Source organism: Meleagris gallopavo, chromosome 1 (genome assembly GCF_905368555.1).
Source record: "Meleagris gallopavo chromosome 1, MGAL_WU_HG_1.1, whole genome shotgun sequence".
NCBI classification, from domain to species: domain Eukaryota; kingdom Metazoa; phylum Chordata; class Aves; order Galliformes; family Phasianidae; genus Meleagris; species Meleagris gallopavo.
Genome location: NC_139404.1, coordinates 59,101,632 through 59,118,032, shown reverse-complemented (window position 1 = coordinate 59,118,032; position 16,401 = coordinate 59,101,632). Strand labels below are relative to the sequence as shown.

At 40.5% G+C, this 16,401-nt stretch overlaps 1 protein-coding gene across 3 annotated transcripts in view; it reads right to left on the bottom strand.

Moving 5' to 3' along the window:
- The window catches only part of TMTC1 (transmembrane O-mannosyltransferase targeting cadherins 1), a 152,636-nt gene that overhangs the window by 57,058 nt on the left and 79,177 nt on the right, over positions 1-16,401 (bottom strand). For all 3 annotated transcript variants that reach the window (XM_085229557.1, XM_085229560.1, XM_085229566.1), the window contains one exon: positions 6,654-6,775. In XM_085229557.1, the coding sequence (XP_085085683.1) occupies positions 6,654-6,775 (122 nt within the window). The remainder of the gene's footprint in view (positions 1-6,653; positions 6,776-16,401) is intronic.

Here is a 16,401-nt window from a genome sequence, read left to right as displayed (position 1 = left end):
CCTTTTGACCATAACGTCCATCTTGGGTAGTCACCACACCCTGGCAAAAAGTTTTGCATTAACTAAAATGTCCCATTTTCCATGGGAAAATTTTGTATCAAACCTTACTTTCTCAGCCAGTCAGGACTATGAGGGAAAAACCTCTTGGAACAGTCACTTTTTTGCACTAAATGTCCAAAGGCAAGCAGGATGTAGGATGTGCCCCTGTTACCTGCAGCCAGCCAACATTATTCTCTATGCATCCCTGCTTCTTGGTGGCACCAAACTTTGGAGACAAAAGGAAAAGCATTCTTTGAATTGCTTGACTCCATGATCACATGGAACAGATGCTATTTATTTATTTATTGCTAATTCTTAGACACTAAGGCTTTTTAAAGATGTAACACTCACCACCAATGGTATTTATTGTATAAAACAGATGCTGTTGGGAAAAAAAAAAAACTTCACAACTCAGTACAGTTACTATGATAACAAAGTAACAGTAGTGTGTTTAACTTACTACTAATTAAGAGGCCTTTTCCTGGAATAAGGTCCACAAGTCATACATAATACAAAGACACAGAGAACAATAAACACTGGCAGTATACATGTAATTTGGAAACATACATGAGATAGTACTAGACTTTCCTTCTAGCTCTCAGTTAAAATCTATAGACCTGTACTAAAGACACTTAGACATGATTGGTTAAGTCATCAATATGATTTACTTCCATGAGCAACACCATCCTCTATTCAGAGCACAATCTAATTACAGAAAATCTAGGAGCTCCTATTTTCCTTATTAGAAAGAAAATACGAAGTAGAAATGAATGAAATAGCCTTTGAATGGATATTTAATAATTGCACACATTTCCCTTCCCTCTCTTCCAATGTAAATCATGTGATAAACAAATTCACTTCATTAGAGTGCTTGAGTCCAAGACTGAATTAACTTCCAACAGATTCCTGTCTGACATATTTCCAGGTAATACAGAATCTTTTCATGTTTTTGAATACAGAAAGAGAACAGCTTATAAATGAAAATTCCTATATGACTCCACAGGGATTCCACAGACAGTCCCCTAAAATCTTATATTCTTTATTGAGGAAGAGCCTATATGCTGTAGCTTTAATTAAAATATTGTAATTATTTCCAAAATTCTGTAGCAGATATATAATTTTCCATTCAATCTCATCTCAAATCTTCAAAAATGTCACGTAAGAAACTATTTCTATTAAATTTCACAATATATCTTCTTAAGTGGACTATATTCCATTGTAAATAAGAATTCCTCTTTTAATCAGCACAACCAAACAGATTATTTCTATAAGATGACGTTAATTTGATTTAGTGGTATTTCTCAGAAGCAATGCCCTCACATATGTCTTCAAGAGCAAGACAAACATGTCTCAAGGTTTCCCTTTAACCTAATACAGCACAATAAAATGAAAAATCTTTCCAGAACAGCCATTAATGCTCATGCTCAACACAAATACAGCCTTTTCCTGAATCAATTGTACATGGCCAAAATGCAACGTGCTTCTCAAAAGCATGTTTTAAATTTAGTTAAAACAACTAAAGACTGTAGTCTAGACCAAGCACACCATGAGCTAATCTTTTTCAGCTTTGCAGAATCATTTTGGCTTTTATTCCCTCATCTTTATTGCCTTTTGCCAAAATATCTGGCACTAGCATCTCAGCATTTCTTGCCTGCATTAGCAGAGGATGGCTGCTTTGATTTCCCCTTGAAGTGTTTAATAGGGGTAGGCAAGCCTTCAAAAGCAGGGGCTTAGCTTTGGAAACACATCTGAAAGGTAGATGCTTACAGCGTTTAGCCTTCCTACAAGCAGTAAATCCCCACGGCCCCTTCTAAAGGAACGGGGTGGAGTTGTTTTTCAACAGAGCTAAGCAGAAGCACAGTGCCTGCTTCTCCATATGCCCCAGTGGGCTGGCAGAGGGCTCAATGCCACACTGACCTCAGTTGTTGGCCACTGTGCAGCCCCCAGCCTCATGGTGAGGCAGGCTGGGGCTGAGGGTTGGCCTGCTGCCACCAGTAAGGCGCTCCCAGTGCCCCGTATGCCCTGCAGAGCCTCTAGGCCTCTGCTTCTCTACAGGCCATATAGCATGACTCACTCTGACCACGCTGTTTCAGCTTCCAGGCCCTGGCAGGAGCAGCAGCAATAGCATTGCATTAAAACTGTGGGACTTTAAGTAAAGGGAGAAGGTGTGACTTGGATTCCAGATCCCAAAGGAATTGAGATGGAGGAGCAGAAAGATAAACTGACTGCATGGAGTCAGTGCGACTTTCATAGCTGACTTTGTTGTGTCAGTACTTGGCTCCAATTGAAAACTGAAGCTCCTTCAGCTAGATTACCATCAGAAGCCAGATTACTACTTACAGGATCTGATGTATTACTGAGGGAATGCTGAACAAGTAATTGGGAATTTGGCTCCTCAGTCTTGGAGAACTTTCCACTTCAAGTAACTTTAAATAATGGGATGGCAATGGAAACAGAAAGTACACCACCACCGCTACCATGTTATGTAGCTGTCTTGAAGAAAGTAAAGTGGAGAGCGTGACATGCTCCCAGAAAAGAGAAGCACCAGTAAGTCCCATCCTCAAAAGGCTGCAAGCAATGAGGACTTCTACTCAGGAGTATTCGTGTTTATAGAAATTACAAATTAACCCATTACCCATCAGGTTCTTTTTTTTCCTTTAATTCTTCTTCCCAATTACACCACTTAACAATGTACAGAATTACTCTAATTTGAACGAATGCATTAGCACAAAGAACCAAAAGCGTCCCCTGTGCAAAGGCAGAAATTCCACTGAGCTTCTGCTTTGCTATGGCTTAGGGAAAGCCACGATATATTAAATTCCTGAAAAGTACAATCACACCTTTTTTTCTGTTATCTTAACTGTAGATTATTAGATAGACAGATGCCATGATGACTATAGCAGTAGTATTGACAATGAGGGTTGCAACATCAACTATTAACAAACTGAAGAGTTGGTGAAAAAAAAAGGCATCAAGTTGCAATTGTCCCAGTTGGGACAGAGTAATGGTGCACTCTGTGACCAACTCATAACAGTATGCACCTCAAATGAGCTGCCAAAGAAGCTGTGTAGGTACTGGTAGGTTGCCTACTGCTTTCAGCTGGGTTGCTCTACAAGTCAGAAATAAGCCACCTAGCAACGCTTCGGTTGATTTGTTGGTTGTTACAAACTTGTAAAAAAAGCTTCAGACATCCAGTTACAACACAGCAGCTCAGCCAGGAGCTAGCAGAGCAGCAGTAAAAGATGAGGAAAAGGCAGAAATTGTTCCCCTAGGATAGGCCTGATCCTATGAGGCAAAGAGCAACTACAGTTCTGCTGCAAAGTCAGTAGGGCAGGCAACTCCTGAATGGAAAACTCCAGAGATTTCTCTGCCTCTCCTGTATTGTCATGTGAAGGGCAACACATGGTAGGAGTGAGTGCTCGCATTCAAGTATACAGACAAATGGCACATGGTTCAGAATGACTGGATGCACAAAGTTGTTCCCAATTTTAAAACAGGTTGTCTGCAGTGTTCTGAGCAACACTGGTGGATAGGCATTATGCATAATTACATCTGCATTTTTAAAACCTGCAATGGAAAACCTGCTGTGATTTGAGTCTTTCACTGATCCAGTTATTTATTTTGATGCCTCTCTTGAAAACTGCATCCTCTGGAATTGTATCCTTCCCACATTTTCTGGAATATTTCACACTTTCAGCTCTCCCGAAAACATGCTTTCACCCCTTCAGGATAAGAAAACAATAGCAAGAAGAATTCAATTTGAAGTTTAAAGACAATAAATTCATTTCCTATGAAAATTTTCAGGTTTAAGCAGTACTACTTTTAAAAAGTTTTGATTTAAACAAAAAAAAGCACTTGTAATCCGCAAATGAAAACTCAGTATAAGAGATATTTTCTCCAAATACTTCTGTTTTGCTAAGGCCAATTAAAAAAAAAAAAAAAAAAAAAATTCAACTTATTTTGTATCCCTCTTCCCTGAGGCACAGCTCAGACAGAAGATGAATTGTTCAAAACAGCCATCCGCCTCCAGAAAGGAAGGCCCAGCTGTATAATTAGCCATTAAGTAGAAAGCCTGTTCCTTGTGCCTTTGCATTTACAACATCTTTTACATAAATCCTTGGGTCCTTACTCAACTTTTACTGAAGAAAAATGCTTGACTTTTTGCCCAGGTAACTGCTGAATGACCCTGAATTAGGACTTGAGGCTGTGACACATATAGGCAGTGTGTACACCTGTAAGACCTGTAACAACTAATAATAGGCTATTACTTGAAACGGAGATAGAAAAGCACCTTCTTATATAACCCCAAAAACATAGGTCAACAAGTTGTCACCATGTGATTCAGTACTTCTGTCTAAATAAAGCTGAATTACCACCTCTGACTGGTTAACTGAATTTCAGAGAAGAAACAGCAAAGCAAAGGAAAAGCGCTTTTCAACAGAAGAAAACTGCTACAGGCTGTTCTAAATAAAGAACATGCGCCTTGCAAAAGCCATCACTATTAAACTGCTGCGCTCCTGAGGAAGGGAAAAAACATCATCATTTCGGTTCTGCCACAGTCAGGAATGCACACAGAAGCCCTCCTCACCACTCGTGTTGTTTGAACCCAGAGGATGAAAACACAGTTCATTTCTTAGTAATTGAGCCAAGAAATCAGTTCTCAAGATTCCTTGGCTAGAAAATGTCCCCTTCAGCAGCCTTCACAATGCCGGTCCTCCTCTCCCATTAGCTGCTGGGGCTTTCATTCCCTTTCCTGTCAGCTGCCTAGGCTAAAGCAAACACCACACATTGCAAAGTAGGACGTAAGAGAACCACGGACTCTGACACAGGCTAACTCTGGAGAAACCACGTAATCCTCCTGCCTCCATTTTCCTGCCTGAAAAAAATAAAAAAGGTCAACTATCAATTCCCTACACTGTAGGTCATATATCTGCAAAGCCCGCAGGGAGATGAAAAGCATTATACAAACTATATGCACACATGTTAATGCTGATTAATTTTGTCTGTGCAAACATCTTTTTTCTTCTTCATTGCCCCTCCTCTCATTATACCAGCAGTCTCATCTGGAGGAGGACAAGGAACTGCTGACAGCTGAAGTATTTTCCGCAGTTGTTCTTTTGAGATTCAGAAATGCAACCACTGAACACAGCCTTGTGTTCAGCTGACTGTTTCCTTAATAGCTTTGCGCTTTCATGTGTTGCCTCATTTTCTGTTACATGAATTTAAAGCAATCTGATTTTCAAGTTAATTTGAAATGATGCAAGATCCATTAGTTGAAGGTATCATTTGCAAAATAACTCAGGAACAACTTTCATCCACTGTACTTTCATCAATGCTCCCTTCAGACAAAAGCAAGGCTAGTGATGTGAATAAAATCAGTAGGACTTGGCCCAAGAAGCAACTCAGACTACAGTACAGCCTGGAGAGATGGACCAACTGCATAGGACGCTTGAAATAAATGCAGCAGCTCAAATTTTACACCAATGTGTAGTCCTTTTGTGATATTACTTGCACAAAAGATTATCAAATATGTGTAATGCTTTGCAAAAGAAAAAAAAAAAGAAAGAAAAAAGACCTAGAAGTTTGTTTTCCTAGGATTTTTTAAACCACATTTTGTGAGGACTGTGCGTTGTTGACAGCTCCACAAGAGTGGCTCCCATTAGAGATAACAGGAGCTGACCCACTGCACCAGCAAATAGTATTAGTCCTGACTTGTACCACTGAGGAATAATAATTTATGCGTATGGCTGGAAAAATCTGCACTGGCACAGCAGGCCCAGAAAAGCCATGAAGTCTCAATCTTGGAAATACTCAAAAACTATCTGAACATGTTCCTGGGCAACCTTCTCCAGGTGCCTTCACTTGAGCTGGAAGGTCAACCACATGGCCTCCATAAGCTGGTGCACCTTGGATAAATATTCTCTGAATGCCCCTGTAGGTTCCAGCCTGGAATCTGGATACGTAAGAAGTAACATCTCAAATCTGTCACTGATTAAAAGAAATGGGAAGCACTCAGACCACTGAAGCAACATTTATTAAGAGGCTGGAAACTGAGGGAAATTTTGAGGCAGACACTGACAGATCCTCTTCTACAACTGCAAATCCTCCACTCATAGATGTGTTTGTAATCAATAATATACAGATATGTCATGAAAATATTCAACAACTCAAGTTAGCAGCCTAACACTGTCACCTCTGTTTTCACTTAGCACCTTTGTAGCACAAAAGCTGAGCAGTACACAACAAAAACGATAAGTTAACTCTTCAGATACTGTCCTTAAAGCCATTGACAATTTCAGTTGAGAATGCTGTCAGGAGAAAGTGTCTGTGGGAACAATCCTCGAGAAATAACACCTCATCACTGGGTTCAGCTGTTTCACACAGATCAAAATCTGTGTTGAAAAGTGAAAACGAATTTGGCTAGCTTTGCTCCTGCCGAGTGATCTGCTCTCAACGGAAGACAAAATCCCTCATACAATCACACCAACTCAACAGCAGAAAGCATACTGACTATCAATATAAACATCTGAAGAATTGTAATAGGTTAGAAGTAATTTTGCCTGTTTTTAGGAAATGGGATGGTAGTCTCATTAGAAAGGAATTGCAATAGTTACCTCGGCATGTAAAGGACTCGCTCTGCCACCACAAATCCCACCCTGAAGAAGAGGTTGCTGGCTGGGATGAAGGGGAAAACCAGGAACAACAAGCCAACCAAAACTTCTTTGTGTTCCAGTTTCTGCAATAACACAAAATTAAACAAATATCAACTAAAAAAGTCCAATTTCATTCAACACTGCTTACCCCTATCTTCTGAGATTCTTATTAATAAAATAAGCAACTCAAATTCATGTTCATATGTTTTGCATTTAAAGAAATTATTGCAATATACTGTTTTTCCATATTTATATAAAGTCTGTGCATCTGGTATGCCCAAAAAGTGCAAAATGTGCACAGTACACAGCATGCATTACTCTTGTAAAGTCAATTCTTTGTATGCAGCTCTCTTGAGATACCACAAATTGCACCTAAGATACACTCCATTCTAGTAATAGGTTAAGTTCACAATGGTGTGAATGTATAAATTAACATGTCCATCACAGTACATTTGTATGTAAATATACAAGTGCACGTCACACACACAGACTGCCTGTATGCAATCCTAAGTGTCTATAACTGAGGAGAAGCTGTTCAATCAGCTACATTTTGTGTGAATAAATTAGCCCCAAATGGCATATTAATGTAGTCATTTTATCTCTTTCAAGACAACGCCCAAACTTGAAATGATACTTTCTCTCACAAGGTCTCTATACTCACACAGAGATGGAAATTTGAGATGTACTTATAATATATATATATATATACTATATCTTTCACTTGAGCTCAGTTAGCATCCTTCACTGAGTTCATTTTAATGTTCCTCTTTGAGGAGAAATCCATTGCCACATGCAGTTTGAAACAACTGTGATTCACAGGGCTGACACAAAAATCTCAGGGTGCTGAAACCAACAGCATTCCCACTACCAAGAGAACAAAGCCTCTTTCGGCAAGTTTAGCTCTACCATTAGCTGCACCCCAAGCTATCAACTCATTTCACACTTTCTGCTGGTGATGTCAAGGGATAAAATCAAGCTAAAAGAAGTGCAGTATTAGGTCTGTAAAACCACCCAGCCAAAAATTCGTGCTTTCTGCCCTGCCATACCACTGTGTCATCAGCTGCAGCAGCACTGTTCTGCATCCATTCAAAGAAGTCAAACTTTTGGAAACAGATGCAAGCAGAATAGCTTAATGGTTGCAGTACTGTCTAATTGTTTTGGGCAATTTCTCAACTTCGCAAAGCAAATTGAATTCCAAAGCTTTAGCTGTGGGAACCTAAATTCAGATATGTCGAATGAGATTTTCTAATAGTGGAGATGAGCCCAGTCAACTATGTGGGGCCACACAATAAAACCTCTCTTGCTATTGCACAACCAGAGACTGTGATGCTAATTACTGCAGGCTTAATTGATGGCTGAAATTCAGAAACCTCAGTATTAAAATGTTATACTTTGGAAAAGACTATGAACATTTTATATGGGTACAAAACATTATGTTGTATGTTGGAAGGCTAACCTGGCACACAGACACATAATAATCTATTACTACTACAGGATTGAACCATGATGCGTACTAAGTTTGTTTATGAGGACAGGATCTATCTTTTCTACCTTCGGACACCTAAAAGTTAGCCATTCAGGCTAGACTTAATATCTAATCCACCTCGTTAGACAGTGGGAGGCAAAAAGCTCACATGGCAAATGACTAAGCATCCTAAAGTACTACTGGTGTGACATAATACTCTGTAGGGTGTTCTTTTCTCCAGGCCCTGAGGAATTGGTTTTAGGTGGGACAGATTACATCTACTCAGCGTGTAACACTATCCAGATTGCCCAAATGTGGATCAGAGTGGTATTTCAGCTTTCACACAAGTACGAATGACAAGTGCAGTACTCTCATATCTTCTTAGACACACCAACGCTGTGTTACTTCTCACAGCCACTAAACAATAGTTTTTTCACACAGATTCCACTTACCAGTTTGTATCACCAACTTTAGCATGTGTGGTTTATGCCCTTTGAGGAACACATACCACCACATAAGCATTAATAGTTACAGAGACCATTTAGAAGGAGAAAAGAAAAAACGCTTAGATGGACTTTCATCTGTATAAATCTGCCCAGATATGTTATGGATGCCCCCTCCCTGGAAGCATTCAAGGCCAGGTTGGACAGTGCTTTGAGCAACGTGGTCTGGAGGAAGGTGTCCCTGACTGTAGCACGGGGGTTGGAACTGGATGACCTTAAAGGTCCTTTCCAACCCAAATCATTCTATAATTCTATGATTCTATGATAAAAATTAATCCTGAATGCCACAGAAAGAAAACAAAGTTGAAAAAATGTTTTAGGAAAAATAAAACACCTTTTGAATACAAGTTTTCAACCAGCACCGGTTTCTATAAAGATTTCCACAGTTCTACACACTGAGCATTTGCCACAAAAAGGAAGGGGACCAACAGACTCTCCCACTCAGTATTCGTATCCTACTGAGCAGAACGTTTGGAAATCCTCAAGTTAAAAAAAGACCTGATGTTGCTTTATAAGAGAGTCTTTTTTACCCTGACTGAACTGCAGGTTCAAAAACCCTGACTTCCACTGGGTCAGAGGAAACAGAAGGCAGGGAGAAGAGTATAATTCAAGTCTTCAGACTTCTTTATTAATACCTGACTTAAACAGCAGCACAATTACCTGTGTCTATTGTCTACTTTTTCAGTATGTTTAAAAACACAGATAGTACAGCCTTCCTGAAGTCACTGCAGAACCTGAAATATCTTATTACCAAAGCTGAAGCAGATACCATTCCATTAAGCTGGCGAGCAGAGATGCCCAGTAATGGTCATTTAGGCTTGTAATTACAACAGAAAATAGGATAGAAAAAATAAGGGATTAAAAATTATTCCTCAATTCTACATGCAAATTATCAGTCCTTCCTCAAAACAAGCTCAGGACATATACTCCCATTTCTCTCCTGCTTCTTTACACCACCTTCCTTTCCCATCTTGTCTGGCCTAATTATGGGGCCGTTTGCTGCCATCACTACACTCTGTGTGCAGAGTCTAACAACGAAGATCCACAGGCACAGGAAGGTATATTGGGCTAATGCACAGAATGTTCCCTGATATATTCCTGCTTTAAAATGAACCCGCTATCAAATAGTTCCTCAGTTGTTGTTTGTTAAATCAGTAACTGGGAGAGCAACCTCTAGTTAACCTCTCTAGGAAGAACGCACTGTTATCCAAGGCTGCAGTGCTGCAGATAAGCAAAGGAAACTTAATGTTGGAAAAAGACAAAAAAAACCTGCACATCCAATGGGAGAAAGGAGAATGTGTTAGCTAGACCAAAAGAGAAAATGTTACTGTGTACCTTTTCTCCCTGCACAACAAGTCACAGCTCTTAGACTAATGCCATTGAGGGCTGCCAGCTCAGTCCCTCTGGCAGGGCTAAAAGACAGGAGCCCAGTGCTACAAGCCAGCTTCATGGAGAGGCAGAGCCCTCTGTAGTAGCACTGATTTCTGAAACAAGACATATCTGGTACCCAGCAGTGCCCTTGTTAAAGCATTTGGTTCAGGCAGAGGGTTTGTTAAGAAATGGTCCTTAAAGGCCTTTAGGTTTAAGCATGTGGGACTCAGTGTTGCTTGGCTGCATTTCAACTTTCCCATCATAGGAATGTGAAGTCAATATTTTTACATCCTTTTAAGGAACTGCTGTAACTGTGTCTCAAAATGGTACCCCAGCAAAAATAACAAAGAGGTCACTACATATTTGAGGCGGTAAACAACGTAAGTTGCCTTTGTTATTCTAAAACGAATGCACAAAACAAAATAAATGAAACCCAGTGGTTCTGTGACTTCCATTCTTGTTACATCCCTTACCATTCCTACCCCACATATCCCCCTAGGTGCACCATGCTAAAGGCCCCAGCCAGGCTTTTGCTGGTTCTTTGCTATGTGTGGTCATGCTGGTGAGCCAGTGGGTCAAACTGCTGAGCTCATCCCATAGAGCTTAGTTTGGGGTTCTCTCCTCTACCTGGCCATTGACTTTTCCATAACATGTAAGCACACTGCCATGTCCCGCCAGGGAGGACTGGCCACACAGAGAACCTGGGCAGAAACAGAACGTGGGGCTGCAGGTCATCTGAAACTCATCTGTGGCCACTAATTTGGAATTTATACTGGATAAATAGTTACCTTAATGACAGCCGGATCTTATTCCCCACCTCCCTAAACAGCTTGTACTGGTGTAAAAACTTAGTGCCTACGGATGGATCAGACACTAAGCCTAAACCAGCCCTTGCTCAAACTCAAGAACTGCCAGTTCTCCTCTTCCAGCCTTGTGAAGATTAGATGTATGGCATGCGTTCCTGCACACCTGCTCACCTAGGCAGCACAGGGAAACAGAAAAAAAGGACATGTTGAAAGGATCTTGTGTAACACAAAAGGACATGTTGAAAGGATCTTGTGTAACACAAATGATAGCGTTAGAGAGCTGAAGCTAATGGCAAAAAGTTTCATAGGATACTGTTTTTTCTCCTTTATTCTTTTCCCTATCAAAATTTACTCCGCAGATTCCCCTTTTTATTCCCCCTTCTCTAAAAGGGGCTGAAGATTTACATACAAGGAGACATGCAAGGCTGGGTGGCACAGGAATGCCAGAGACTGGTACTGTTAAGGCATTAGGAAGAGACAGCAGGAGGACCATCAATTGAACACAAGCCACAGGGAGATATCCTTCACATTTTGTTAAGATAACAAAAACAACTTGTAGTTCTACATTTTTCACAATGCTTTGTCATGGAAAAAAATAAAGAAAGAAAAAGAGAAGAAAGGAAAAGAAATATGAGGACCTTTTATTTGGTTGCTGACTTATTGTATAAACACTCAGGTCATCTAAGCCACTTATAAGACAGCTGAGCTAAACATGGGATAGCCAGCATCTTACAAGTGCACAGAGCAATAATAAAAGATTTTAAAGAGTGGTAGACAATTTTGTCTTTCTTTTTTTCTTTAAGATGAGACATCTAGGACACAAATTAGAGAACACTTCATTCATTTCACAGAGAGACATCTCCTTTTTTCTTAAAAACCATACTTTCTCTTGGAAACATTAAGCTTTTCTTCCTACCTATCACAGAGTTCCCTGGAAGGAAAAAAAATACCCTTGAATTAACCTTAAATTATTCCTTTTGTTAAAGACAAAGTAGCTTTACAACAGAATAGCATTCCTTACAGCAGTTAGGTTGGTGAGGTTTCGTATCTGTAATTATGATTAGGCATTGTTTATATTGTAACCACAATCAATAAAGAGGAATTTTTAAACCTGTTACTTTTCATACACATATTGAAGAACTGAACACCGCCATGCCATTTCCCAAAGGGAAGAGAAAATACTATTACACTGTCTCCGACAAAATAGCAAAGAATCACTCCCAGGTCAAAAGACATCAACACAGCAATAAATCTGAAAAATTGTTTCCTTGGCAATTGGGAGGAAAAAGGAGGAAAGACTCAAGTTTACAACTCAAAGAGAGGTTCCACAGTATTACATGTAAGACATGCCTGAGCTACAAATAAACATCTGCTGACTACTGCTAGATCATAAGCTTCTGCAAGCCACTGCCCATGAAGTACAAGTATAGGATTTACACAGATTACTTTGATATATCTGTCCAATTCAGGACTTGCATAAAGCCACCAGTAGTAAAGTGCTGCCCGAGGTGCCAGATCCATTAAGTCTGACGTCACGGTGGTGAGACAAGTGTTCACATCTCCAGCACCTCCAAGAGCTGAGGCACCACGGAGCAGAGCTACAAGGACAACCTCCCTTGTGTCTCAGGGAAGGTAGCAGCTGGGCAAACAACTTCAAGTTCTGTTATACCTTGAAGTATTTCTGAAGGTGTTTATAAATGCTTGCCTGTTTGGTGACAGACAAATGGGTTTAATGGGTCCTCCTCTATGTTTATTTTGAGAATCAGATAAGTACTTCTACACCATTAAGATCTAACTCCTCCATGGAATAAACACTTCCCATCAAAAGCATAAACCACCCTCTTTGAGTGAACTCTGGATGGTCCACTGCAGATGTGATGTGGTTGGAACACTGGACTGCAAGTGCAGAGAAGCAAGCATGCAGGAAAATTGGTAGTTGCATGGCTGTGTAAAATAGTAATAAATGCTATTACATATTTTCAAATGCTTAGAGGCTGGTAAGGTGAGCACTCCATCAAACAAGACAGAGATTCAAAGAAACTCGAAGACTCTGTAAATCACAGATTATAATTCTTCAGTTTACTCCTAAATTAGTGGGAAGTGCTTAGTGAAGACCATTCACAAACTTAATCCATCTGTTCCTTTTGGATCAGCCATTTATGAAGCCACAAGCAGCTCTGCAATGTGACGCTTCACCAGCCTGCATCCAGCCACCAGCAGCATCTCACATGGCATGTGGTCAAGATTTGCAGTCTTCTAGTCTTTCACTTTCCATGTAAATGGTATTAAAGATAAAAGGGGCTGAGTTAGAAGCACATCAAATTCACTGCATATTCGTGAGTAAATGGTAAAAAGCAAACATAATAAGCTAATTGTGTGGTGAAGCACAGGATCAGGTTGCCCAGAGATGTGGTGGATAGCCCATCCTTGGAGATACTCAAGGTCAGGCTGGATGGGGCTCAGAGCAACCTGATCTAGGTGTAGGTGTCCCTATTCATTGCTGAGGAGTTAGACTGGATGGACTTTAGGGGTCCCTTCCAACTCAAACACGATTCTATGATTCTAATCAGGATTGAACTCTAGGGATTTACTCCTTCACAGGAAGAAATCTCTGTTGATGGAAAGCCAGTAGAACCAAGCACCAGGTGCTTCCCAGTCCCACATCACTGCTGCAGACACAGAGAGGTGATGGATGGCAGAGCTGAACTGTGTCCCTTGTGCCATCAGCATGGTCTCCTTTAGGTCAACAGCAAAAATCAGGATGGGATGCATAATCTATCTTCTGTGGCCAAATAGGAGAGCACTAGAGAGCTACAACTGCTTTTTGCACTGCTGCAAAATGTTAGGTATCTGAAAATACACAGGATGGTCTGAAATTACAAACATTTGGTAAGGCAAAGGGAAGTGCCTTTGCCTTACCAAAGTAAGTTAGCTCTGTCACTGAGCTTAATTTACTTGCTCCTACAAAAAGGAACAGTAATTTCTGTAATCATTGCAATTTATCAGGAGTTGTATTCTTTCATCTCATCGGAAAAAAAAACAACCAAACAGAAAAAAACAAGTATCTTCAGTAGTGCCAGCTGCCTGAATGCCAGGCTTAGCAAATCACTGTCTTCTTAAAATAGCTTGATTTTTCTTTAGTGATCATCTAGCTGTGGTAAAATCATATGTCGTTACTACTGACTAGAATCAAGCAAATTCTATACTTCACAGATAGTCCAAAGCCACAGAGACCTCCAATGCCATTTTGACCACTTCTGCTGACTGCCTATTAACCACTTGACATGTTGGTTCCATTTCTGTCATTCGGTGGCAGAACCAAAAAGTACTCTGCAGTTCAGCAGCCACAGTATCTATGCAGGAGCCGGTGCACAAGCGAACAGAAATCAGTCAGAAACAGATCCAAAGCCTCTGGAAGCATCACTGGCTCCCTAATCATGGATTAGCTGAAGAGAAATCCTTGTCAGATATCTTACATTATCCTGATGAGACTGGTGACTTTCAGTTTTCAGGAAGAAGCAAGTTCTGGTCTTTATCAGTACATAAAACAAAGCCTCTTTGCCGGGAATGCTGAAAGCACCTAAAAATTCCATTTATATCAGAGGAAACTGCGGATACTCAACAGCTCTGGAGATCAGGCTCTCAGCTATGTAATAAAGCAGAAAGTAGTCCTTTCCTCATCCCCATAACCCACAGTAGGGCACAGAATTGTCTTCTATAGATATTTTGATATTATAGTAAAATTTTGATATTAACTATTTCCTTTTTCCCCGTTCACCTCAGCTCCCCATCCATTCAGATGTATGTTTACAGTCTTTCTTACCGAGACTGCTAAAATTCCCTGAAGAAACAAGCTCATTTTCCAAGTCCCTAATCTGTGCAGCCCCTAATTCCATTTCATGAGCTGATTTGAGCAGGATACAGGAGCACACATCTTTAAAACAGAAATGGAACATTCCAATGGAAAGTCAACAAATTGCTCCAGGAACTAGAAAAATGCTTTTGACCTTGTGGTTGTTTTTTCCTCCCCTTTTTATTCCGTGACTGCAATCTGCTTCACTACATGGAAAAAAGAAAAAGGTAAAATTCAAACATATGCACATCGCTTGTGATATGTACAAGCACAACCACTGCAAAATAAAATGCTTGTGGCGGGTTTGCCCTTGAGAGGTAACGCTGAACAAGAAGATCCAAATAAAATCACACAACAGTTTGTCTCCATAATGTTTAACCAGATCAACTACAAGCAATGAGTGTTATTATCAGTCCCACCTATGTATTCCTTGGTACTCATTCCATTCTCCCTTTCCTTCTCAACCCTGCTATTGTGCCACTCCAAAACCTTTCAGCTCTGAGCGGGCCTTGAAATACTAACTGAAACCAGAAGAAGAAAATGGTAGCAAACAAAAAGACCATTTCTGAAAATACAGTAATTCATGCTAATAAGCTGAGCATGGCAGAACTAATCACCCCTACACAAAGTATCTACCTAGCATGACAAAGCCCTGCAGGAGTTAAAAGCCCATTTGGTGAAATGCTGAGCATCTTCATGGTGAGCAAAATAAGAGCTGCCTCAGATATGGCTGTACTTAATCAGAGTGCCCCACTCCAAACCTCTCATCTCAACCACCTACCAAGAAGAAAAATCTGATAGAAAAGCTATTTTGGCAGTTCCTGCATTTGCTTTTTTAATGCAGGACAGCAATAACATACTAACAGATGAAGGTTTCCTTTGCTCAGTTTGTTGAGAAGCACCCTTGGAAGGCTTCTGTGTGCCTGCAGCCCCCGCTGGGGCTCCGCAGCTGATCCACTCACAGCATCCTGCAGAGCAGAGGCAGCACACAAGGCATACTGAGAGCCAGCACAGGGCTCCCCGTTTCCTGCAGCTCTCGCCAAGCACAGTCTTTCTGGCTTATTACTCTCTCCCTCAAGCAAACATTAACAAGAGAAGCAGCACAGAAAAACCGCGCTGCTAAGGATTAAGAACATCAGTCCTGACCTTCTCTGTGTGGAAGGAATTCAAGTGGGCCCTCAGGAAAATGAAAGCAGGATTTATTTTAAATGGACCTTTTATGAAAATGACTGTGGTTTCCAACTCGTCAGATAGACTCAGTCAATAAATAGCCTTATTCACCTTGCAGTGTCTTTGAAGCAGGTATTGTTCTGGGAGTGTTGTGGAATATGAATTTTGCAGGGCGTACTTTCCAACCGTGCTGTTACTACTGCAGAATATTACAAAAGGCGATTGTTCCCCAGAAAGGTCCATAAGCTGTGATTTATTAATGAAATACCAAATCTGGGAAACCAGGCAAAGGTCTCAGGAGTGCAGAGTAAAGTAAATAGCACGAGAGAATACACATAATGAGCGCTTGCAAAAGCAACAGAAACACGAGGAGAAGACACAAATGCATTCTCCTCCTTGATGTTATCAAATGTTGACAGCTAAGAAATATAGTCTGTGAGAGGCTCAAGAATATGCTTAGAAGATATTCATACATATAAAGCTCTGGATAAATGATAATAGGATGTCAATTATGGCAAGAATTAAAGTCGTAATAATTTGG